General features: G+C 34.6%; 1 protein-coding gene across 1 annotated transcript in view; it reads right to left on the reverse strand.

Annotated features, from left to right (window-relative positions):
* BIRC6 (baculoviral IAP repeat containing 6) overlaps positions 1–25,362 on the reverse strand; it is a 268,208-nt gene that overhangs the window by 135,004 nt on the left and 107,842 nt on the right. The window contains 12 exon segments of the mRNA XM_029231389.1: positions 772–1,334; positions 7,143–7,270; positions 11,214–11,347; positions 12,814–12,924; positions 15,298–15,424; positions 16,352–16,506; positions 18,121–18,237; positions 20,660–20,813; positions 21,496–21,629; positions 22,999–23,154; positions 23,779–23,962; positions 24,797–25,012. Coding sequence (XP_029087222.1) covers positions 772–1,334; positions 7,143–7,270; positions 11,214–11,347; positions 12,814–12,924; positions 15,298–15,424; positions 16,352–16,506; positions 18,121–18,237; positions 20,660–20,813; positions 21,496–21,629; positions 22,999–23,154; positions 23,779–23,962; positions 24,797–25,012 — 2,179 coding nt within the window.

Consider the following 25,362-nt stretch of genomic DNA (forward strand, 5'->3'; position numbering starts at 1 on the left):
GTAGAGGATGTTTTTTGGTATCTTTTATAGGAGATACCTCTGTTGTTGGTAACAATAAAGTTGCTCTATTACATGACTGAGGAACATCATTATACATACCAAAAAGAAAAGGAGAGAAAAATAAGTGATACTATTATGTAACTAAACTTCAAAGCTTTTAATCAAAAAGATATGGTTGTTTCCCTTACATGAAAAAAGAAATACTAATAAGCAAAAATATATCAGGAATGGATTTTGTCACAATTTACAGAAGTTTAATTAGTTAAAAAAATTAACATAATATATTAGCTTTCAAATAGGTAGAAAAGTAAAGCAACAATATATAAATTTTACATTGATATATGTGTCATAAAACTGTTAAACTTGAACAGAATTTTATACTTCACTTCTTAAAAAACTGTGAATAAATAAATCTTACTCATTCCCTAATACAAAATTTGATGTGAAATTCTTCATCTTTAAAATGTTAGCGATACGTGACTATAAATTATGGTACCTAACTTACAAGACTGATTTTTTTTTTCTTAATTCACTACAAGTTATTTTGTTAGTATTTTCCAATTTTTAAAAAATTCACACTTAAAAATTTTCAACTGATTGAAGCCACTCTATAAAAGTTTTCACTAATAAAAATCAGTCATGCTAAGAAGTTTACAAAAAAGTAACTCTGCATTATAAAGTAAAAAGAAAATGAATTCATACATTGCTAAAGGAAAGAGATATAGTACTAGAAACAAGTATAAGATTAATATTCTTAATATTAATACGTACCAATTATCATCGCCATGGCACTGCTATTACACAGGCCCAGAGCCGACAAAATCTGGCTCATTATCTGCTGGTTGGCTAACACTAAGTCAGCGACATATGCAGGTGATCCTTGAATACTACTACTGCTTCCATTACCATCTTTGCCTCCTGAAACTTTTTCTTCATCTGAAACACTGTCTGTCGTATTGGTGGTCACAGACACTCTTGCACTGTATTCCCTATTGCCCGAAAGAGGCAGCTGTACTAAAATGTTAACCAGTTTTAACAAATCAAACATGAGTTGATCTCTTGTCATTTCACCACAAACTGCTTTTGCATCACCTGGACGAATGAGGTTGGCAAAGAGTCCCCCAAAGCATGCTCGAGCACCCACTGAGCTATCTGATCCACTTCGAGACATTACTTTGTCTGAGCAAGTGATATAGTGGTGCACTAAAAAAGTGACAGACTCTATCACAGCAGAAATAGTACTAACTGAAACGACTTCAAAATTCTGCTCCAAAGTGAATTCTAAGAGCTTTACTTGGGCATCAAGAGGTCCTTGGCCTGTCTGGAAGGCACCCCTGCAGAAAAAGAGAGAGGATTAAAAATTAATCCATTTTAAATTGTTTTGAAAGAAGTAACCACCAGAATACAAGAAAGCTAAACAATAATTAAACTGCTGGTATTCACTGTTTCATTTTGTAGCAAAGAGTTTCCAGCTCTTCCTGAGTCCTTCTTGTTCTTGCCTCCATTTTATCATATAAAATAAAAAATAAATTCCCTTCCAAATAGAAAACTGAAGCACAAGTAAATCAAAGAGATGATTTTGAAGCTACAGACTAAAATAATTATGTATCACAAGGCACTCATCATAATGAATGAGCTCTGGTTTGTTACAACCTCAAATGTTGTTAGTTTAAATATTTCTTACTGATTTTGATTTTCAAAAATTAAGATTCAATCAAGTAATTCTTACGCATCAAAATTGAATGCTCTCAAGTTCTACTTATGCCTAAGAAATAGAAAGCTGGAAAGATCATTGGCCCCCAACTTAACAATTAAAAAAGCCAAATTAACTCTAAAGTCATAACTTTTCTTGAACCCATCAGAGAGCTAAGGTCAAAAGAGTACCAAAAAGCCTGAAATCCATGAAAAGATAGGCACCTCCTCCAAGAAGACAGAATATGATCATTGGCTTTCCTGTCACAGAATCTGGGAAGTCGAGATGCTGGCAATATACATATGGTTAAGAAGAATTCAGCTAAAATACTTTACAAGTTGTTAAACCCCAGGTATGTAAGGGTGGTAACACTGAACCCTTGGAGTTCATACCCATTCACAGGCACCCTCCCTCACCAACCCCCACACATATCTTGCCCTGTGCATCTATTCCATCTGGCTGTTCCTCAGCTATACTTTATATACACTGGTAAAATAAGTAAAGTGTTTTTCCTGAGTTCTGTGAATCTTTCTAGCAAATTACTGAACCTGAGGGGGGGATTGTGAGAACCCCTGAATTTGTAGTCAAATGATACAAAAATGTGGGTAACCTGGGGATGTTGGACTTGTAAGTGCCCTCTGAAGTAAGGGCAGTCTTGTGGGACTGAGCAGTTAAAACTGTAAATCTGAGGCTAACTTTGGATAGTGGCAGAATAGAACTGAATTGTAGGACACAGGTTGATGTCAGATAATCAGGGAAATGGTGTTAAAAAAGACACCATGTATTTGGTGCTAGTGAAAAAACCCCTCAAATACCAATAGCTGTTTCCTGCCACTGGAGAGAAGGAAATGTTCTCCTCAGAAATGGCCAAAGATACAAGCCGGAGTTTGGCTGACAAAAAGAAGGAAAAATTTATTGAGAAAGCTCCTTCCCCTGAGGTTCAGTCACAGAGGGCCTGCCAAAGACTGAGGCTGGACACAATATCGGAAAACACCTGCCATCACTAGGAGTCTAGTGAACATTAAGAAACAAGCAAAAGCAGTTGACTGCTAGAGATGGAGCCATGGAGAAAGAGTCCCTCTGTGGTACAAATGTATAAGGAACAACAAAAGCTAAGCATGGAACAATAAAACTGGAAACCACCCCCTTTACCCTGACTCACATCGAAACAGAAGCTAACTAGATCATTTTGAAGCTGACAAAACACAAAAGGTAACCATAGCAACAATAAAACCAAAGCCAGGTCAAATCTTGAAAAGAGTGATTCAAATCCTCACACTAATCACCCAGTAGAAGAGGCTTGTCCATTTCCGGGCATAAATACTATTTACTTCAGTGTCTAAAAGGTATGTGATTATCCAAAGCAAAAATTGTAGGGATGTATTATGTTTACAGCATATGTAAAAGTAAACATATGATACCTACATCACAAAAGATGAGAGAAAGAAACTGTAAATTTACTGCTGTAAAGTTCTTACATTATATGTGAGCTAAGGTATAATAATATATGAAAGCAGGACGTGATGAAATAAACACGTATATTGCAAAGCTAGGGAAAACACTATAATCAAAATTTCTTTGTTATAAATAATAATACTAGAAACAAAATGAAATTATAAAAATTACTTAATCCAAAAGTAAGCAAGAAAAAAATTTTTAAGCGAAGAATAGATTAAATAAACAAAACTGGCAAAGTGATAAATTTTAGTCCACTAAATCAATAACCACATTAAATGTAAAGTGGTCTAACAGATCAATTAAGAGACACATATTGTCAAACGCTTATACAAGAAAAACTGAAAGAGGGAAATAATAACTATTAGAGCAAAATTTAATGAAATTGGAAATAAAAAAATAAAGAATATCAACAAAGCTTTAAGTTGGTTCTTTGAAAATATCAATAATATTGTAAACCTCTAGCAAGAATGACCAAGATAAATAGATTAAAATTACCAATATCAGAAATGATAGAATGAATCAAACTACATACTATAAACATTAAAAGCATAATTTAAAAAATTACAAATAATGAATTCAACAACACAGATGAAATGAACAAATTCCTTCAAGACACAAACTGCCAAAGTTCACTCAAGAAGAAAGAAAACCTAAAAGAATAATCTTTTACCTATAAAATAAGTAGACGGTGCTTTGTGACCACCTGGAGGGGTGGGTGGGATAAGGAGGGTGGGAGGGAGGGAGACGCAAGAGGAAAGAGATATGGGAACATATGTATATGTATAACTGATTCACTTTGTTATAAAGCAGAAACTAACACACCATTGTAAAGCAATTATACGCCAATAAAGATGTTAAAAATATATATATATATATATAATTGTCTCAAAGTGAAAAAAAAAGAGAGTATTTGTTTACTTTTGATTACTTATAATAAAGGAACTCTTTATGCATCACGAAAAAAAAATAAGTAGAAACTTTTTTCTATTAATACAAAGAAAACTCCAGACCCTGGTTGCCTCAATGGCAATTACTATCAAATATTTAAATAAGTAATAATCCAATTTACACAACCTCTTCCAGAAAAGAGAAAAGGAAACACTCATTTTAGGAGTCCAGGATTATCCTGACATAAAAACCAAAGGCATTATTTTTAAAAATGCAAATATCTCTCATAAGCATAGATTTTGAAATCTTCAACAAAGCATTTGCGCCACCAGGGAAGCAACAAAGCATTAACTACTTAAACAAGCAAGATATAAAAAGGATAATACATCATGACCGCGTGAGTATATATCCTGGGAATGTATACTGATCAACACTTAAAAAAAAAAAAAATCAATGTAATTTATCATACCTACAGATTTTAGAAGAAACAATATATGATCATTTCAGTAGGTGCAGAAAAAGCAAAAAGACATACATACTATTCACTAACCACATGACTGTACAAAGAAAAATCACAAATATATATATAACTCTACATATAACTATATTTTTGTATCTATGCCTATATGAATAACTATATCTGTATCTATAAATATACCTACAACTCCTCCCAAATTGATCTACAGATTCACGCTTATTCAGTCACAATGGAGCAGAAGTGTTTTTTTTGGTTTGATTTGTTTTTGTTTTTGTGGGGGTGGTGGGGGATCAATAAGCTGATCCTAAAACTTACATGTAAAAGCAAAGAAAGCAGAATAGCCAAAACAACTCTAAAACAACAAGAACAAAGTTGGAAAATCCACACTACCAGACCTCAAGAAATAATATAAAAACACCAAACCAGTGTGGTATCAGAAAAGAATAGACAAAAACATCAATTCTATAGAGTCCAGAAATAGAGCAAAACAAGTATGGTCAATTGATTTTTGGAAAAGGCAGAAAGAGAATTCAATTTAAAAAGGATGTGTTTTTCAACAAATGGTATAGTAACAATTTGACATCATCCACAGGCAAAAAAAAGAAAAAAAAGAACTTAGACCCAAATGCAAAATCTAACTCAATATAACCTACGTGTAAAACCTAAAACAATAAAATTTCTAGAAGAAAGCATAGAGAATCATCTCTATGACCTTGGGTTAAGCAAGGATATTGTTATGAAACAAAAATAATAATAAATAAAAGAAAAAGCTAACAAAATTTCATCAAAATTAAAAGCTGCTTTTTCAAAGATATTGTTAAGAAAATGAAAATATAATCCACAGACCAAGAGAATATATCTGCAAAACACTTATGTGATATAAATGAGTGCCCTCTTCATATGAAGTCTGGGTACTTCTTCTCAACCTATAGTATTAATTGAACTAAAAAGCTGCAGGCTAATTTATATGGATGCCAGACACTTTCTTAAAAACATACAAAGAAAACAAAAGCTAAGAATATATTTGGGCCAATGTTATGGACCCAATTAAAGAAAATGTGCTAGAAAATGTATGAGGTGTGTACAGGTTGGAAAGGTGTGGAAGAGGAGCTGGAAAAAAAATTCTAATTAGTTTTTGAGGCACGTAAACCTATAAATACCTTTACTTATAAAAAAGGATATAAAATAGATTTTTTTTAAAAAGACAGCATGTTATAAACTAAAACAAGATTGATGTTTCTGTAGGAAATGTTAATGTATTGAATTTTCACATGAAACCTCTTACTGCTAGACCCTACATAGACAGAACTATACTAAAGTCTACATCTAATGAGTGTATTTAGAGGTCTCACATACAGTTTAAAAAAAAGCCTAGTTAAAAGAAAAATGAACTCCATGGTAACTGGTTTTTGCTTCTTAGTTGGTTTTATTTATATCACACAAAAACCTCAAGTTCACATTTTCCAAATACACAGATGCATATCATAACAGCATGTTTTTAGTTTTGTGAATCCACTCCTTCCCACACCTGTGCTTCACTGTGTATACACTACAAACAAGTTGAACTACAACCACATTAGTGTTTTAAACTAGTTATAAAGGAGGAAGAAAACAAATGAGGATAGTACTATAAAATTTTCTGCAGCTGTGAAAACATACGCCATATAAATTTTTTGCGTTAATTTTTATACTGGTTTCAGGCATTTTGCTACTGATCTATGAAAAATAACTATTATTATGAATAAATTATTAATTTTATAACTATTATAAATCATACCTTTTTCTGATTTCTAATATTTTCGAACTAATTTTTAAAGAGTGATATAATCTACAAGTGATTTTAATCATTTTCTAACATACATTAATTTTTTAAAAATTCACTGGCACTTCCACAATGAAATTAAATAATAAATATAGCAAACAGCACCTTTAATTTCTTCCTGATATTAATGGGAAGTTTTAAAATAATCAAACATACTAGAGTTTGGTTTGTTCATAATGTTGTTTTTTGTAACTTTAAGACGATACTGTTTATATTTCATTAAAAGTTTTATCAGAAAGTAATGTTGGATTTTATGAAATGCCTTAAACTATGACGAAAATGACTCATTAATATGATATATGATATCGAAGCATTCACGCATTTTAAGAATCAACCCATCACGGTCACAGTTTATTCTTTTTAACCTATTGCCTGACTTTAGTAATCAATTTATTTAGGATTTCTGTATGAGATTAGTATTTAATTTTCTTTTTTAAGATATCTTTTTTGGGTTTTATCAAATATAGGTTTCAAATAAAATTACTGGTAGCTTTAATTCTCTACCTGTATTCTAGAATAATTTAAACAGCTTCAAGTAGATTTCACCTAGAAGGTTTATACTTCCTAATCTATGAACCCATTATTCCTTTCACAATAGAAGGAGTTCAGGATCTGGGAGAGCCATAATGAAAAGAAGTGAAAACAACTGGAAAACATACCAATAAACCTTTCCCTCTTAATTCCTAATATCGTCCTGCTTATCTGTTCCCAGATAAACTCCCAACAAATGCTAAGGGAAAATTAATTTGGAGGATTACCTATTGCTTCTATATCAGGAATATATGTAACACCTTGACATTTACCTTTCTGTTGAAAGTATATGAATTAGCTTGAGCAAAAATTCACTGAATAGCTGAGGACATGTTGAAGAAAGATGCACTTGTAATCGGGTAAGAAATTCTTGCAAAGCTTGCGTAGCTGTTGGACCAACCTGAAGAGAAATGAAATTCTGTTGACAACTGCTTACTGATCCCATCTACAGAATTATTCATTTAAAAAGTATCATCTGTATGCCTTCTTTGGAGAAATGTCTATTTAGGTCTTCCGCCCATTTTTGGATTGGGTTGTCTGTTTTTGTGATATTGAGCTGCATGAGCTGCTTGTATATTTTGGAGATTAATCTTTTGTCAACCTCAATGTCCATCAACAGATGAATGGATAAAGAAGATGTGGCACCTATATACAATGGAATATTACTCAGCCATAAAAAGGAACAAAACTGAGTTGTTTGTAGTGAGGTGGATGGACCTAGAATCTGTCATACAGAGTAAAGTAAGTCAGAGAGGAAAACAAATACCGTATGCTAACGCACATATAAGGAATTTTAAAAAGCGGTTCTGGGGCTTCCCTGGTGGCACAGTGGTTGAGAGTCCGCCTGCTGATGTGGGGGACACGGGTTCGTGCCCCGGACCGGGAAGATCCCACATGCCGCGGAGCGGCTGGGCCCGTGAGCCATGGCTGCTGAGCCTGTGCTCCGCGACGGGAGAGGCCAAAACAGTGAGAGGCCCGCGTACCGCAAAAAAAAAAAAAGCAGTTTTGATGAACCTAGTGGCAGGGCAGGAATAAAGACGCAGACATAGAGAACAGAGTTGAGGGCACGGCGGGGGAAGGGGAAGCTGGGATGAAGTGAGAGAGTAGCACTGACATATATACACTACCAAATGTAAAAAGGATGGCTAGTGGGAAGCTGCTGCATAGCACAAGGAGATCAACTCAATGCTTTGTGGTGACCTAGAGGGATGGGATAGGGAGGGAGGATAGGCTCAAGAGGGAGGGGATATGGGGATATAAGTATACATATAGCTGATTCACTTTGTTGTATAGCAGAAACTAACACAACATTGTATAAAGATGTGGAAAAAAAATTATCTTTCCCTGTAGAGGAAAAAAAAAAAAAAGCATCAAACGTTAAGTCAAGAGCCATACGGGTGAAACTTTTCATTTGAAGAACAAAAATATTAACAGTGATAGCAGGAAACCAATTAAGCTTTTAGATCTTGATATACTTATTTTAAATCGAAAATTATAGCTTCTATTGTCAATATTTTTTTGTTATGGTTTAGAATAACTTATGTTACTTTTATTTAATTCAATACAGAAAAAGATTCACCTGAATTACACAAGAGTATCTTTATAATGCTTTCAAAAGCACAAAGAACTTATGTACTGATTTTCACAATCTTAATTATCCCATTTCAAAACAAAAGAACTCAGACTCACGTTAAGTGATTCACAAAAGATCATGCTTCTAATGACTAGCAGAGCAAATACTAAAGTGAATTGGGGAAAAAACCCTACAAAAAACCCCTTAAAGCTAAAAACGAACCTGTATCTATTTGTAAAAAAAATGCTTTCCCAAACTTCTATCTCTTCAATGAAAAAAAAATGATAGCGAGAACCACACCAAGTACCCTGAAGTATGTTTTGGAATGTTATGATCATAAAACCCTAGAGGAGTTTTGGGAAGAACAAAATGCAATGTAATTCTCCAAACCATTTTAAAGTTAACAATTTCTAACACTGAGTATAAAAATCATAACATTCATAACCAAACTACAAAACCAAAATATCTGAGGAAAGCTTGACCTTCAGTAACTTTTACTTTGCCTTTAAAAAAAAAAAGAGAGGAAAAAACACTACTTTATACAGTGGCATGTTCCCTGACACCTAGGCTCTACCACTAACTAGTTGTATAATTGTGGGCAATGCAGATAATGCATGTTTACTCATGTGTAAAATAAAGAAGCTGGAATTAGTGATTTCAGGAATCTTCACATTCCAAATTCATGCAATCTTTATGTGTAATAATCACTTGATAACATGCCTCTACCCCCATCAAAACTCTGGCCCAATCTAATTACAAGTAGTTTGTTCCTTCTCATTTTTTTCCTTGTCTGGTTTATTTTATGATGATCTACAAAAATCAAGTCTATTCAGTATGAGAGTACTGACTAAATGTATCCAACAGAACTTAAGCTCCAAGAAAGGCAGAGACTCGGACAGGGTAACTACTTAAATCCCTAGCACCTAGAACAGCACCTTGACCTAGCACATAGATAAGCACATAGCTAAGAAATAAAAGATGATAACCTTGCAAGATAATCTTGAATAACGTCCATTGGAAAGATGCTATGAACACTAAATATATTTTATGTGAAAAGAAATATAATGAAGGAAAGATATTTTTTAAAGCAGTACAATATAACAAAAGCTAAACTGATATAAAAGAAATCTGTGGTTAGACTAAAAATGTTTATAAGCTCTGATATATCTTTTCTTTCTGAATTAACAAAAGCAATATTTTTTTTCATTTCAGTTTTGAGATATAATTGACATACAGGACTGCATAAGTTTAAAGTATACAGCATAATGATTTGACTTAATACATCATGAAACGATTACCACAGTAAGTTTAGAGAACAGCCATCGTCTCATATAGATACAAGATAAAAGAAAAAATTTTTTTTTCTTTATGATGAGAAGTCTCAAGATTTACTCTCTCAACAAGTTTTTGCCTTCTGGCTACCTTCATCCAATTCCCCCAACCCCTGCCTCTGGTAATCACGAATCTGATCTCTTTTTTCTATGAGTTTGTTTGTGTTTTTTTGTTTTGTTTTGTTGGCGGTATGTGGGCCTCTCACTGTTGTGGCCTCTCCTGTTACAGGCTCTGGACGCGCAGGCTCAGCGGCCATGGCATGTGGGATCCTCCCAGACCGGGGCACGAACCTGTGTCCCCTGCATCGGCAGGCGGACTCTCAACCACTGCGCCACGAGGGAAGCCCTGTTTGTTTTTGAAGTAAAATTCACCTACAATGCTATATTTGTTCTTGGTGTACAACACAGTGATTTGATATTTCTATACATTTCAAAATGCTCACCACAATAAGACTAGTTACCATCTGTCATCAAAAAGATATTGCATTATTATTGACTATACGCCCCACACAGTACATTTTATACTGGTGATTCATTTATTTTGTACCTGGAAATGTGTACCTCTCAATTTCCCTCACCCTCCTTCCCCCACCCCCATCCCCCATCCCCCATTCTGGCAACCAGCTGTTTGTTCCCTGTATCTAGGACTCAATTTCAGTTTTCTTACGTTCCTTCATTTGCTTCGTTTTCTAGACTCCACATATAAGAGAACTCATATGGCATCTGTCTTTCTCTGTTTTATTTCACGTATCGTAATACCCTTTAGGTCCATTGATGTCATCTTTTTGTTTTTTGTTAAATAAAATACTTAATAGTATAAAAGAATTAAGTTAGGTGACCTGCCAATCTTGATAATAGAGGTCATTTAACATAACACGTTTTTTTTTTTGCGGTACATGGGCCTCTCACTGTTGTGGCCTCTCCCATTGCGGAGCACAGGCTCCGGACGCGCAGGCTCAGCAGCCATGGCTCACGGGCCCAGCCGCTCCGCGGCATGTGGGATCCTCCCAGACCGGGACACGAACCTGTGTCCTGCATCGGCAGGCGGACTCTCAACCACTGCGCCACTAGGGAAGCCCATAACACATTATTTAAAAAAAATTTAAATTCCCCAATTTTTTAAATGCTTCCCTAACATTAAGGTAAATATCTGTTTAGAATGTCTCTCAAATTATATAAAATTAACACCAAAAATATATCGCTACATAAAAAAATCCAGTAAAATTCCAAGAGAAAACTTACTACCTGCTATAATTCAGTTTCAGCATAGCTATTATTATATGTAATTCAAAACATTTTATTACATTGATACATAAAAGGCCATCATTTAACGCTTTAGCAATGAAAATTTTATGTATTTAGCTGCACTTAAAATTTCCTTTACAAATAAGTTTACTGTATAATCTGGGCCTATCACTGGCTTTCAGAAGTCACATTACCTGTGGACTGTGTTGATTTGTTCCATGTGGACTGGTGCCAGAAAGAAATTTCACTAAAACATGAATCAGGTTTGGATCTGAAACCAGCAGATGGGCAGTACTCTCCTGAGTTCCAATGGCAGTACTGGAACCAGCTATAAAACATTAAAAAAAAAAAAAAAAGTCCCCAACAAAAGGACCCCGAAACAATGGAAATGCAGTATTTAAAACATCTTTTAATTTCAAAGGAAACTCACATATTCCTGGGAGTTACTAAAAGGATCCGAATCTCTACTGCACTGACTGAGCCTCATTCTCTATTTTCATCTGCCATAGATCTCCTGCCTCTCTCCTAGTTTGGCTGTGAAAAATACCTAGTTTAATGTGCATCTTATTCAGTATACAGTCAAGTGGAAAAGAAATAACTAAATGCTTACTGTCCTGTTGATGAGCCTATTCTTAGTAATTATTTCCCCCTTCCAGAAATAAAGATCTATTTTTCAGGTAAATTTTAACACAGCCTTCTAAGATAAACTGAAGCAAAACCTATTCATTTTTGCATGTCAGCTACATAAAGGTTGTATACTGTTAACTGATACACAGACAATGCACAAGTTTTCTGAAGTGAATAAAATATCCTTGAGTCAAATCTATCTTCAGTATCACACAGGGATGTTTTCAATCCCATATTTGGAAAATATTATATTCCAAACGAAAAATGAAGTAGCATTTTGATTCTCAGCAATGATTTTAATTAATACCTTTATCAATGTGACGCTGCTTTCTAGTCAATGAAATTAAGCCCAAAGAGAATGGGGATGAAATCCACCCACCTGCTGTCATAACCTACAGATGGAATGAAGATTTCAATTCACAAATGGCTACTCCTTGCTCTCTAATATGAACTTGGATACCTGCTTCCCAACAACCTAAGAATGTCAGATAAAATCTAGACCTAAATGTAAAAAGTATAAGCAGTACAGAAGATAATGTATGAGAGTATCTTTGTGACTTTGAGATACAGAAAGCCACAGAAAGCACTAAAAGTTCCTTTCTTAAAAGGTTCAGAAATTAATTTTACTATCTTAAATGGGAAATAAAGGAGTGGGGTGAAGAAAGTAGGAAACTAATAGGACTTTAGAATCTGAGAAGAAGCGATTAGGTTCAGTGAATGTAGGTTTTAGATGTGAAAAGCATACACCGAGGAACCTAGTCATATACGTTCATGAATATTATAATGAATAAATCATTTTTAACTGCTAAGTTACTTTAAAAAGAATAAATAACCAACACAAGACATAGACTAACATAAATACTTGACTTTGTACTCTAAGAGTAATCAATTTTTAAAAACTAGTAAAAGTTTTTAGAAGGTAAAAATATAATTTGATCTTGGAACTGTAGATAGATGAGAGTATATAATCAAAGTAAAGAAGCACAAAGGGCAAGATACATTAAGAACAACAACAAAAAGAACAAATTCAGAAGAGACATATTCAAATAAGGAATTTAATCATTTTCACAACTATATCACTTCTTGAAAAAATCTTTTTTAAGAATCTCATAGCAAGAATAATAAAGTATATGTCAGAGATTTAAAGGAATAAATATTTGGACTTACGATTAAGCTGCATGTTTGTCATGAGTGTTAGACTATGAAGAACAAGGCACCATGTCCGGAGCAAAGTATTGGGATACCACGCTAACACCGTGAGAAAGCTAGTTATTGATGCTACGTGGAAAAGAGAAAGGGGAGATTTTAACTCAGAAAAAGCAAATGTTTACTGAGAATTAAAACAAAAAAAATAAATTTTAAAACATGACATTATTTTTTTAAATCAATTCACTACCTCGTGTCCTCAAAACATATAAATAAAAGTTCCCCATTAAACATAACTAAAGCATTAGAGAGTCAATAACATTTTATATCTAAGGTTAAAGCTCATCCCATGACAAATAAAATAACATGTCATCACTATACATTTGTTGTCCTTTCCAAACTATAGGCATTTCTACTGTAACACAATTTGTGTTTTACTAAAAATCCTCACATTCTGCAAAGCCAAAAACTGAAAATAATAGGGCATATTGGAAAGACAGGGATGGCGTTGACCGTTCAAAACCAATGTAACTTCACAAAAAAAGCACAAACTAAAACAATAACTAAGTCACCTGCAAGGCCTAAATAAGAAGCACATGTGGCAGGTGGAGAAGCCAAAAAAGTAATTAAAAATAAACAAACATAATACAGTGCCCAGTTTTTGCCCTTAAAACACTGTGTAGAATGGCTGATTCCAGATTTCAGGCAGGAGATATAGTTTGGAACACCTATGATATTAAAATCTAACAAAGATATAGTTGTGTATTTCACAAAAAACAAAACCAAAAGAATCTAATGAAGCATCATCTTACTGACCACAAACAGCATAATTTCAGCATCAATAAACATAATGATTGTAACAGAAACGTAAGAAATATTCTAAAATCACGAACTTATACAGATATTTACTAAGGAAACTAAGTGGTCATGATTATAGACTACTTGTGAACCAATTAATTTTTAAATTTAATTTTAAAATACAGAAAATTTCCAGCATTTTTCCTGGCTCTATATAAAAACTGTATCTCCAAAGGGTGACATGATAGCACATGAAAGGAAGTTTCTCTTTATGGAAGTATTTCAGTTAATAAAAAAGGAATAACAAAATTAGACTATCTTCATTTCAAAACTTCCTGTGAACTGCTACTAATTCTAGGCATTAATCATTAGTGTCTATTAACAACATAAAAAAAAGACAACCTATGAAACTGCCTTAAAAAAAAAACCTCTGGGCTTCCCTGGTGGCACAGTGGTTGAGAGTCCACCTGCCAATGCAGGGGACATGGGTTCGTGCCCCGGTCTGGGAAGATCCCACATGCCGCGGAGCGGCTGGGCCCGTGAGCCATGGCCGCTGAGCCTGCGCATCCGGGGCCTGTGCTCCGCAACGGGAGAGGCCACAGCAGTGAGGGGCCCGCGTACCACAAAAAAAAAAAAAACTCAAATCAGATTAAGCTCCATGTCTAATTACCAATTTATAGAAAGTAGAGAGGACATCATAGAGATACAATCACTAAAAATTGGGACCTAGGGAATCTTGAAAGACAAACAACAAACAACCAAACTTTGTAAGGGGATTTAAAAAAAAAAAGACAGATTAGAGGAATTAAGAAACATAATTAATTAAAATGTGTAGACTCCATATGAAACCTATTTCAAATATACAAAAAAAATTCTGTAATAGTTTAGACAATTGGAAATTTGAATACTCACAAAATACCTGATGATAGTAAGAAATAATTACTTTTTTTACCCTTCTATTCACTCTTCTTTATGCTTAATGTTTCTCACAATAAAAAAGTTTTAAAAACTGATGGGAGTAAAATTTATAATAATAATCATTAATACAGTGAAACAGAAGGAAACCTAATAATTAAAGTAGGGCCGGCTCTTGCTGAGAGAATGCAGATGTTAAGTAGGACCGTAAGCCAGTGTGGCTGTCACTAAGGCTGACAGACAGGCCATGTGAAGGCCATGCATGATGCACATCTCTAGAGAGAAAGCATCAGGAATAAATGATTTTTACTGTTCTTTAAATAGATTCGTATAGCCCGAGCTGAAAGCTAGTTCTATTCCTGTTGAAGGATATTATTCAAGTCCCACTATTCCCACATTACTGCATTTGCCGAGAAAAAAAATGAAAGAACACAATTTCTACAAAAAATTGACATCCTTCTCCAATTTACCAATTCCCTAGAGGTATTTCACATTTTTAAAAAAGACCAGTTGCAAAAGAACAGCCTATGAACAAGACAATACTTTAAGGAACTACAATGTAAAGATAAACAGAACATTGTAGATTTTATGTCTGTGTTATACACAGACATAATACAGACCACAGAATAAGTTTTCTGTTCTCTTTCCTGCAAATTATTAAGTCAGTATTTTAAATATGTTTTTTTCACTACAACATTACAACCCTAATGACAAAGATTAGGTGTTAACCTAATCAATACCTTTTTAGATTGTTTATGCTACGTTAATAACTTTCCTTCTAATAAATCTTACCTTGATTTAATGAAATGACAGGTATTCGATTAGCATTATATAAAAAAATGTCTGCTCCATTTTCTTTGTTTCCAGACGAACTAGAATTCAGACTCAATGTGAGCCACAACTGGAGAAGTGATTCCAACTGAAAAAGAATGTAAATTGACAGAAAGAAAATGTACCTATTAGGAAATACCATTTAAGCAAAAATCTCATGTATGAATCCTTATGAGTAAATGATTTTTCTATTAAATACTTCTTCTGGGGACTTCCCTGGTGGTCCAGTGGTGAAGAACCCACCTTACAATGCAGGGGACACGTGTTCGATCCCTGGTCAGGGAACTAAGATCCCACATGCCATGGGGCAACTAAGCCCACGCGCCACAACTACTGAGCTTGCGTGCCTCAACTAGAGAGCCTGCATGCTGCAAACTACAGAGCCCACATGTTCTGGAACCCGCTCGTCACAACTACAGAGCCCATGCACCATGGAGCCTGCGTGTCACAACTAGAGAGAGAAAACCCTTACGCCACAACTAGAGAGAAGCCCGTGCGCTGCAATGAAGAGCCCGCATGCCACAACAAAAGACCCTGCATGCCTCAGCTAAGATCCTGCATGCCACAACTAAGACCCAACACAGCCAAAAATAAATTAAATAAATAAATAATAAAAATAAATGTTAAAAAATAATACTTCTTCTGGTTACTTTCAATTCAGTTCACAAGCAAACACATCTTAAAATTCTAGATCAAATGAAATTTAACTGAATTAAAATTTATAATTTACCTAATATAAATGTTTTACTAAATTAAAAGACGTGATTCAAGTCTTTAAATGCAGGTGTGTGTATAATATGTAGTTGGAACAAAAGCAGTAAAGCTTAAAATCATAAAAGTTATAAATAACCTATCACTGAGGAGCTGGGTTAATCAAAGTATCTCCAACATTTTTTCATCAGAGTATGACAAAGAAATCATCCCTGTTTGGTTGAGACTGATCTGCCCGTTTATTTTCATCTTTTCTAGGCTGGCAATGATGTCTAAAAATACACAATTTCTCCTGAAGTCATACCTGAACGTGATGGACTTGAAGCATGGAAAAAAGTTTGTTGAAACAAACATTTAACATTGGGACAGATGATAACTGTATAATGAGCTGGCTGGATTGGTTCGCCGCTTGTAAACCCCCTAGAAGCGAATCGTCTGTTCCAGTGGGAGACTGTGATACTGAAAATTAAACACAGTTATGATTTTATACACAAAGTATCAGGAGAAATGTTAACTAGTTATTAATATGTACAGGTAAGTCAAGGTATATTTTTTTAAAAATTAAAATTGCATTCTTTAAAACGGTTCAGCATTGTATTATTTGAAAACCTGTTTTTACAACATTACTTGAAAGTTCAAAAGATAATCACCACAAAGAGAAGCTCCCAAATTCACAGGACTTGTCCACAAAGGGAGAAGAACATTACTCTCTATAAATTTTTATTTTCAATTTTTTCCTAATTAATAAGACGGAGGAGAAAAGGGAAAGAAAAAAGAACACTGCCTATTTCTTGAGAAGGTAGTTTTAGAATAACCTAGACTCTAATCCATTGATTCTCAACCTTGATAGCACATTAAAATTGCCTGGGAAGTGTTCAAAAATTCTGATGCCAGGATACACACACCAAACTAACTGAGTATATATTCATGGGGAGCAGAGAAATAAAGGGATGTTAAGAGAGTTTTTCATATATTTAGAAAGTTTTATATTAAAAGGAGAACACAGTTCTGCACAGGAAAATAATCAAAAGATAGAATATATCGAGAAACAGAACACTAGACGAATCTTCTCTTTTTCTCCTTTTTTATATACTTCCTAAGGCAAGAAATACAGAATGCAAACCAAAAGACTTCAGTTTAACATAGGAAGATCTAAAAATCCAAATTTCTCTATTGAAATGGGTTGGGAACTTTACTTCATAGGAGGAGGACATGATGTGCTTCCTAGGTTCTAACTAGTATCTCTACACCTTTACTCACCACCATTACCCACCATGTTTTTATTTTTCTTGGCCTAAGAAAAATAAAAATATCACCATCACCTCAGCACAGCTCCCATCTTAAGATAGACAGGCTGCTATCTAACTATACTCACCTGACAGAAGGGGATCTACCGAACAACATCAACAGTCAGCAAACCATGTCCTAAAAGCCAAATCTGACAGGCCACCAGATTCTGTAACACGGTTTCTTTAATAGCCGTGCCTATTCATTTAGGTATATATTGTCTACAGCTGCTTTCCTGCTACAAAGTCAGAGTAGACCTGCAACACACCCTGTATAGCCCCAGAAAGCCTAAAATATTTACTATCCAGTCATTTACTATAAAAAGTTTTTCTTCTTTTGCTGTAAATAATTAGGTAGTAAATCCTCTCAATTCTGTAGTTCAATCAGGCCCATTTGGCTATCTTCATTATCTAAGTCTTCCATCTTGGTCTTAAAGGAAGATAAAGATGTTACTATTAAGAAACCCACTTTATCATAAATTTGGATATAATGCAACGAACTCCCAGGCAGCTAGCTATGCAGGCTCCCCCAGGAATTTCATTAACTGCACACCACCACCACAACAAAAACATGACTTGGGTTTTTGGACTGAACTTATGAACACTACATGGAGGTAATTTGTTCCCCCTCTGCTCTCCTGATTCATTAATCCTTTGTCTTATTTCTCAACTTCCTACTAACTTAGCACGGGAGAATTTAAAAATCCATCCTTACTGAGTGCACCTGAAAATAATCAGGAGATGAACTATTCATGGTAATTCTCTAAGAATGGTGACTTTTACTCACAGGTAGGAGATGTATTTGTTAATGCCTGTAAAATGGAATCTGCTTCTAGGGTTGACATCATTTTCAACATAAGTTCTGCTTGTTGTTCAAGTCCAACTTCTAGACGAGCATCTAGGGCTACAGAAAGCAATTAAAAGAAAAAACAAAACCTATTTGATAATTATTATTCACGTCCTACTTCCTACAATAAAATGTTGACATCTGAACCCAAAACAGGGTGAGGAGTGTATCTTCACATCAGAACAACCTGGCATGGGGTATGAGAGTTACAGCAGGTAACAACATCTGTGCAAAGGAGGCTATAGATGGGAGAGTAGATATATAAAGAGAGGTAGATCAAGTAAGTGAAGTAATGATAATGGAAGCAAATAAATTAAGAATAATGAGAATCAGGTACCTCACTATCAGAGAAAAGAGAAATATGGAAAAGGAAAAAACTAATATGAAGCTTATGGAGTCGATTACTGTTAGATTAACTGATATATCAATGCGGACTCACGGCATTCTAGATGGATAGACAGACAGACAAATATCGAAATAAATATAAACACAAATGTGTGTACACACTCCCTAGATCTTTCCATCAAGAGAGTGTGGAACAGCCAAAAATTAACAGCAAGTCTATCTAGCAGTCAAATCTTGAATTCTTAATCACATTTCTCCACTAAAAGGTTTTGAAATACCATTTTCCTTCATGAAGTGGCTAATTCCCAGTCTGGGGAAGGGAAAGTAAATGATGAGCCTGGGGCATTTTGTTATGCCAGAAAACAGGGAAGTGTTCAAAGAAATATGAGGACATTTCAAAAAGACAGAGACCAGATTAAAGGAGATACCATGGTCAAATCAGGGACATTTCGAACATCAAAATAAATAATGACAACACTGCGAATGTACTTAATGCCACAGAATTGTACACTTAAAAATGGCTAAAATGGGGCTTCCCTGGTGGTGCAGTGGTTGAGGGTCCACCTGCCAATGCAGGGGACACGGGTTTGTGCCCCGGTCCGGGAGGATCCCACATGCCGCACAGCGGCTGGGCCCATGAGCCACAGGCGCTGAGCCTGCGCGCTTGGAGCCTCTCCTCCGCAACGGGAGAGGCCACAACAGTGAGAGGCCCGCGTACCGCAAAAAAAAAAAAAAAAAGGCTAAAATGGAAAATTTTATGATCTCTTGAATTTACCTCAATAAAAACATGAAAATAATGATAACAAATTATAACCCACTGAATAAAATAGGAAACCACTGGTCTATTCGAAACTAAGTGAATAAAATAATAACTTTTTAAAGAAAGAATAGATTCCAAGTATTATTCTGCCACTCCAACCCATCCAAATTTTCTTACAAAAGGGAAAAGAATAACTTTTCACTGGAAAATATTGGTAGACATCTCCTTTATCAAGTAATTAAACTTAAAACCACCAGCAGTGGTCCAAATTAAAATCATGAGCCACCTAATAGGATGCAGTAAGAAAACTTGAGCAGTACACTTTCTTGATATTTATGCCAAAAACACATGACCACAATCTAATTGTGAGGAAATAGCATACAAACCCAAATTGAGGGACATTCTACTGAGTAACTGGCCTATAATCATCAAAAGCACCAAGGTCATGAAAGTTACCTCTGACAAAGTGTGGCAGACTGAATAAGACTAAAGAGATATGATAATTACGGTTGATGCTTGAACAACACAGTTTGAGCCACATGAGTCCACTTATACATGGACTTTTTTCAACAAATATGTATGCACCATCCATAGTTGGTTGAATGCATGGATGCAAAACCTTGGAGACGGAGGGCCAACTGTAAAGTTACACACAGAGTTCCAACTGTGTGGGAGTGGGCCCCCCACCCCCACCAATTTTGTACTGGATCATTTTGCATAAAGGGCATAATTTAGACATAACTGCTGAAACCTGAATGGGGTCTTAAAGTTACTAATGTTAATTTCCTGATTTTGATGGAATGTGCTTCCTGATGTGTTTATGTAGAAGAAATGTTCTGCTTTGTAAAACAAACAAAATAAAACAAAAAAACATCAGATTACCAACTTACTCCCAAATGGGTCAGGATAACAAATGTTCTCTGTATTAACTTGCAACTTTTCAGTAAATGTATGATTGTTTCAAAATTTAAGAAAAGATTTTATTTTTAAAAAAAAGTTATATACTCTGTGACTAGAAGAGTGCAAAAATAATACTCAACGTGATTTCTTTCTGTTTACAGATAAAATATAAATTTATTATTAACAATAAAAATAAAAGGAAGCACAATTAATTAAAACCACCAGCAAACCCACACAACTCACAAATATATTTTGCAAAGTGTTATTCTGAGAAACAAAAACTAGACCATAAATAGCAGCTCTTCTAAACTGACTGACACACAGCTCTGAATGACAGTCACTCTCACGGCACCCCTGCAATAATAAACCCTCTCAGCAAACACTCAGGATCAAATTCTCAGGAGACAAAGAATACATAAATTGAGGACTTGTTTTAAGAATAGCTTATGCCTTAAAATATGAACACACACTTACCCTGAGACACTGAAACACTAACTGTCTGTGATCCATTCTTCTCTGTATTTGCTGGTGGCTTTGCTACAGGAATTCCAAGACCTCCTATGTATGGGTTGTAATTGTAGGTGCCATAATCAGCACCCCAATAGTCATACCATGTACTGCTTATTGGCTTAAAAGAATAGGAAAAAACTGTGGTTTATTTTTGCCTCTTCACGAAGAGTGACATATTATTTACATTACCTAAAGTCAAACAGGGCTACAAAATAAACGTTCTCCTTACCCTTTAAATTTCTAAAACATAATCTTAATGATTAAAGGAATGGTTCATAATATTCTCTCCATTTTATCCCAAAATCTAAAAAAACCTTATTTGTTAGACTCTGAGAGGTAATTAGCATCTTTAATAAAATCTCTTACACACAAAATGAACCAAAATAAAGTATTAGGGAGGTATCTCCTTTAGAAAAAGTAGCAGCTAACAAAGAAGTAGATTCTGCAATGAACCCAACTTGGATAAGCATAAATGCTGCTTGAAATGTCAAGAGTCCATAACCATACCTCCCATGCTTATTAGTGGTTCTTATTATCATATAAGATAATGTTAGTGGCTATATTAATAAAACGATGTAAGTCCTCCGTATACTATTCCACTAGTCCTATAAAAAATCTACTATAGTACCTAGAGGAATTTAATTTTGAGTAAGCTAAATAATGAGTTATAAAAAAATAAAAAATAAATAAAAAAAATAATGAGTTATATTAGGTGTATACTTTTGTCTTTTAAGTAATTAATAAACCAGAAGTATATGATGAAAGGTTTTAATTGCAAAGAATACTCTACTATATCGTACCTTAAAAACTTTGGCTGCAAGAGGATCCTTTTCCAAATCAATATCTAAAGGATCAATGTCAACTTCCATTAGATCCTGAAGTAGCTCAAGATCAATTTCTTTATCTTTTTCCAAAGAGGAAAGAGGAGGTGCACCTTCAAATAATTGAAAGTGATTTTTTTTTGGTGGAGTACATAACATAAAATTTAACCAATATATTGCTTTTAATTACAGAAAAAGTTAATTTACTTATACATAATACATATTTCTACTGATACAAAAATCTCTAAATTTTTATACTTGACAATTAAGCGTAAGTATGCAAAAATATCACCCTATAACACACAATTAAGAACACTAGTGCAATAATATGTGACTTCCTAGGGGAAAAGACCGTATGATTAATCCTTGTTGAATCAAGTTACATAAACTTTGTTGTTAAAAATAATCATTAACCATTTCTAGAATGAACAATGTTATTCATTTTATTGCCTCCAATATGTAATTCATTATATTACATCCAGTAGTTAAGGAAATAATACCAGGTATTAAAGTGAAAAGCAAAGATTTCAGTTTTAAGGCTGCTATTCACCTTATTTTTCTATCATGAATTGGAAATGATTTTGCTCTCAGATGACTCCAAATTTTTAACTAGCCTTTTATGCCTTACAACTCTTATCTTCCTTCCCTTCCCACCCTCTATTATTCAACATATATTTATAGAATGCCAAGAAAATACTAGCCTGTATTAGGGTCTGAGTATATAAAGATTAATAAAATAAATGTCCACCCTCCAACAAATTAACAGAGGTGAGGGTACACTACAGAAATTAAACCAACTACAACGTAATAGGTGCTATCAGAGACGATCTAGAATGTAGGCTGCACTGTAGGCAGCACCGACGGCAGTCTCAAGCATTGCTGGTGGTAATGGAAAAAGCTTCTTGGAGGAGAGCATGCTTTACGGGAATCTTAGATAAGAAGTTCACCATGCAAACTAGAGAAGAAAGTCTACTCCAGATAAAGGGACTATCAGACAGAAAGGATAAAATCATGAAAGAATCTAAGATTAAGGAATGAAACAGATGAAATGACCACAGCATTGCAAAACAGTCTTCAAAAGTAAGGAATACACCACAAAGGATTGCACACACTAAGATACACATTATAGTTTTTGAAAAGGCAGAAAACAAAGAAAGAAAGAAAAAGAGAACAAGAGCCTTGCCATCTTTACCACTGTGTATCTTTAACTGTTTTCTAGGTTGTAATTCTTTCAACATAGCCAAATAAGACCATATCAAGATAACACAGACCCTGTGAAAGGATACCATTTTATTTTAATACGCATTCAGAGAATCAAAGCAAAATATACTTATCAGGAAAATAACTGATATGGCTACTAAGGCCAAAGACCTAATATAAAACTTAATTTTATACTTCATTAATATTCTTAATTTTGAAACATGTTTCATTTTTTTAAAAAAGAGCTATGGATATTTTAAGTAAAAAATTTAAAGAATGTACCTGTTATATCATGTGTCAAAGGTTCGTCTATAGTTTCCAGCAACTGAGCTGAAGACTGCTGCAGGGCATCATCAGAGTCACCAGCTGTTGCACCTACATCATCACTCACTGTTCCTTCCTCCATGGCTTCTGCAGCTACTGGAGCCAGCAACTCTCCTGCAGGTAAGAAGAGCATCCTAACTGCTTTAGTAATTAGTAAACAGACATCCAAAACATAGTTTTTCATCCAGTATTGAGAACAGCATGTGTACTCTACCAACCACAAAAGATTCTGAGGCAAATGAGTCCACACCTACCCAAGGAAATGCTAGGGCTCACTGCATTACCCTCAAATGCTAACTAATAGCAAACACAAAATGTGCGATATGAACAAGGAGTTATTATAATCACTTTACACACATTAACTCACTTATTCATCAAAATAACTTCATAAGAAAGATACTTTTATTATCCTTATTTTACAGATGAAAAAACTGAGGAGCAGGGAGTACCTTCCTCAAGTGCACATAAAGAATTAGGAAGCAGCCCACTGCTGGTATTAACAAGGAAGTTGACTAGCTCCAATATCCCTGTACTCTGTAACCTAACTCCTCCATAAAAACTTGCATTTATTACAAGTGTCAACATAATTAAACGCAAAAGTAATTCTAAATGGCTGCTACTGCCATACATGAAAGAGACATTTTATACTTTTGAGGAGCTCACAGTTTCCTTTAAAGATTAGTCAAGCAGCAACAAGCTAATTTTGACATACCTTATTAAAAATAAATCCTAACAAACCTGCTAAAATATCCTGTAGCATACAAGTTAAGGAATATTGAGCCCAAGCACCACCCCAAGATATATCTCCTCTATTGAAGTCAGTTCCAACCAAAAGTAATAGCAGTCTTTCCAGTTGGGGTTCATTCACAATCTCACACAGATGTATAGTTGGCCTCGTGGCATTCGCAATGCGTGCAAGAACCTGTAATACATTTTATAAAATCATACACTTAAATAGCAATTAAATATGTTTTTTCCAAAAATAAAGCATTGAAGTAACTGCTTTCAATGAGATATGCTTTTGATGTCAAAATAATTATTTGATGTAAATGCAAAAGAAATGTAATTTCATGGATCAAATATTAAAATCCAGGTAAAAACCTGAGTTAAATAGTTTAAAATAATTTCTATAAGCAATGAATATGCTACAGGAAAGCTTTCAGGGCATTAATACACCCTTCATTGCTATAATCTGACACTCGTTTGTAGATTTCCTATCCTGATAATAATAATTTCCTATCCTAATAGACAAAAGGTAGGCTGTAGATAGACATACCCACATTACTTACATTTCAAATCTACATTAATCTAGTTTTAACTAGGTTAAAAATATACATTAGGGGCTTCCCAGGTGGCGCAGTGGTTGGGGGTCCACCTGCCGATGCAGGGGACACAGGTTCATGCCCCGGTCCAGGAAGATCCCACATGCCGCGGAGCGGCTGGGCCTGTCAGCCATGGCCGCTGAGCCTGCGCGTCCAGAGCCTGTGCTCCGCAACCAGAGAGGCCACAACAGTGAGGGGCCCGCGTACCACAAAAAATATATATATATATACACATTAGGTCTCCTAAGAAATAAGTGCCAAAATATTTTTAAAACCTTTCAAGGCACATTAAAAAAAAAACTAAACTGCATAAAAGGAAAACCAGTGAAAGCACTTTTATTTCTCTTAAAAATCAATTAAAAACTGCATTTTTTCTTATTTCTTTCTCTTACTAAGTCTGTATAATTATAAATTATGCCTACTCGTTTACTTACCTTACAAACAAATAATAAGAGATCTGCATGGCATGTAAAATCCATGGAGAGGAGAAAAAGGACAAGTTTCTGGACTACTGAAATACAACGTTCATGGGCCAGGGTAAATGGAAGTGGTTCTATCTCTGGGCTTTCCTTTGTTGTTGTAACTTCTGTGTCTAAATTAGAACGAGACCACTCTGCTGTCCGACGTAATCGAATTAAATCCTTAAAGTGCTGTACACAGAAATTTACAATATTTAAACCACTGTTTATTGAATGAAAATTCTTTCAGTAAAAGTTTATTTATGAAATGAAAATATTCACTCAGAAAACTTACAACTTCTAAAGAACAAAATTTTTAGGCAAACCATAAGCTTCAAAAAGTAAGATTATTAAAAACTATACTGACCAATATACCTCATGTCCTATTTTAAAATAAGGTATCAGATACATAACAGAATATCAGAAAGGTGAAATTCTATAGAAAGGCTACATCAGGTCAAATCTAACATTTTAAATAAATATTACCAAAACATCCTAAATATAATCATAAAAGGTGAATGGTAAAGAAACCTATATATACT

The sequence above is a fragment of the Monodon monoceros genome, unplaced genomic scaffold (assembly GCF_005190385.1).
Source record: "Monodon monoceros isolate NGI ecotype Baffin Bay Population unplaced genomic scaffold, NGI_Narwhal_1 Super_Scaffold_19, whole genome shotgun sequence".
In the NCBI taxonomy this organism is placed as follows: domain Eukaryota; kingdom Metazoa; phylum Chordata; class Mammalia; order Artiodactyla; family Monodontidae; genus Monodon; species Monodon monoceros.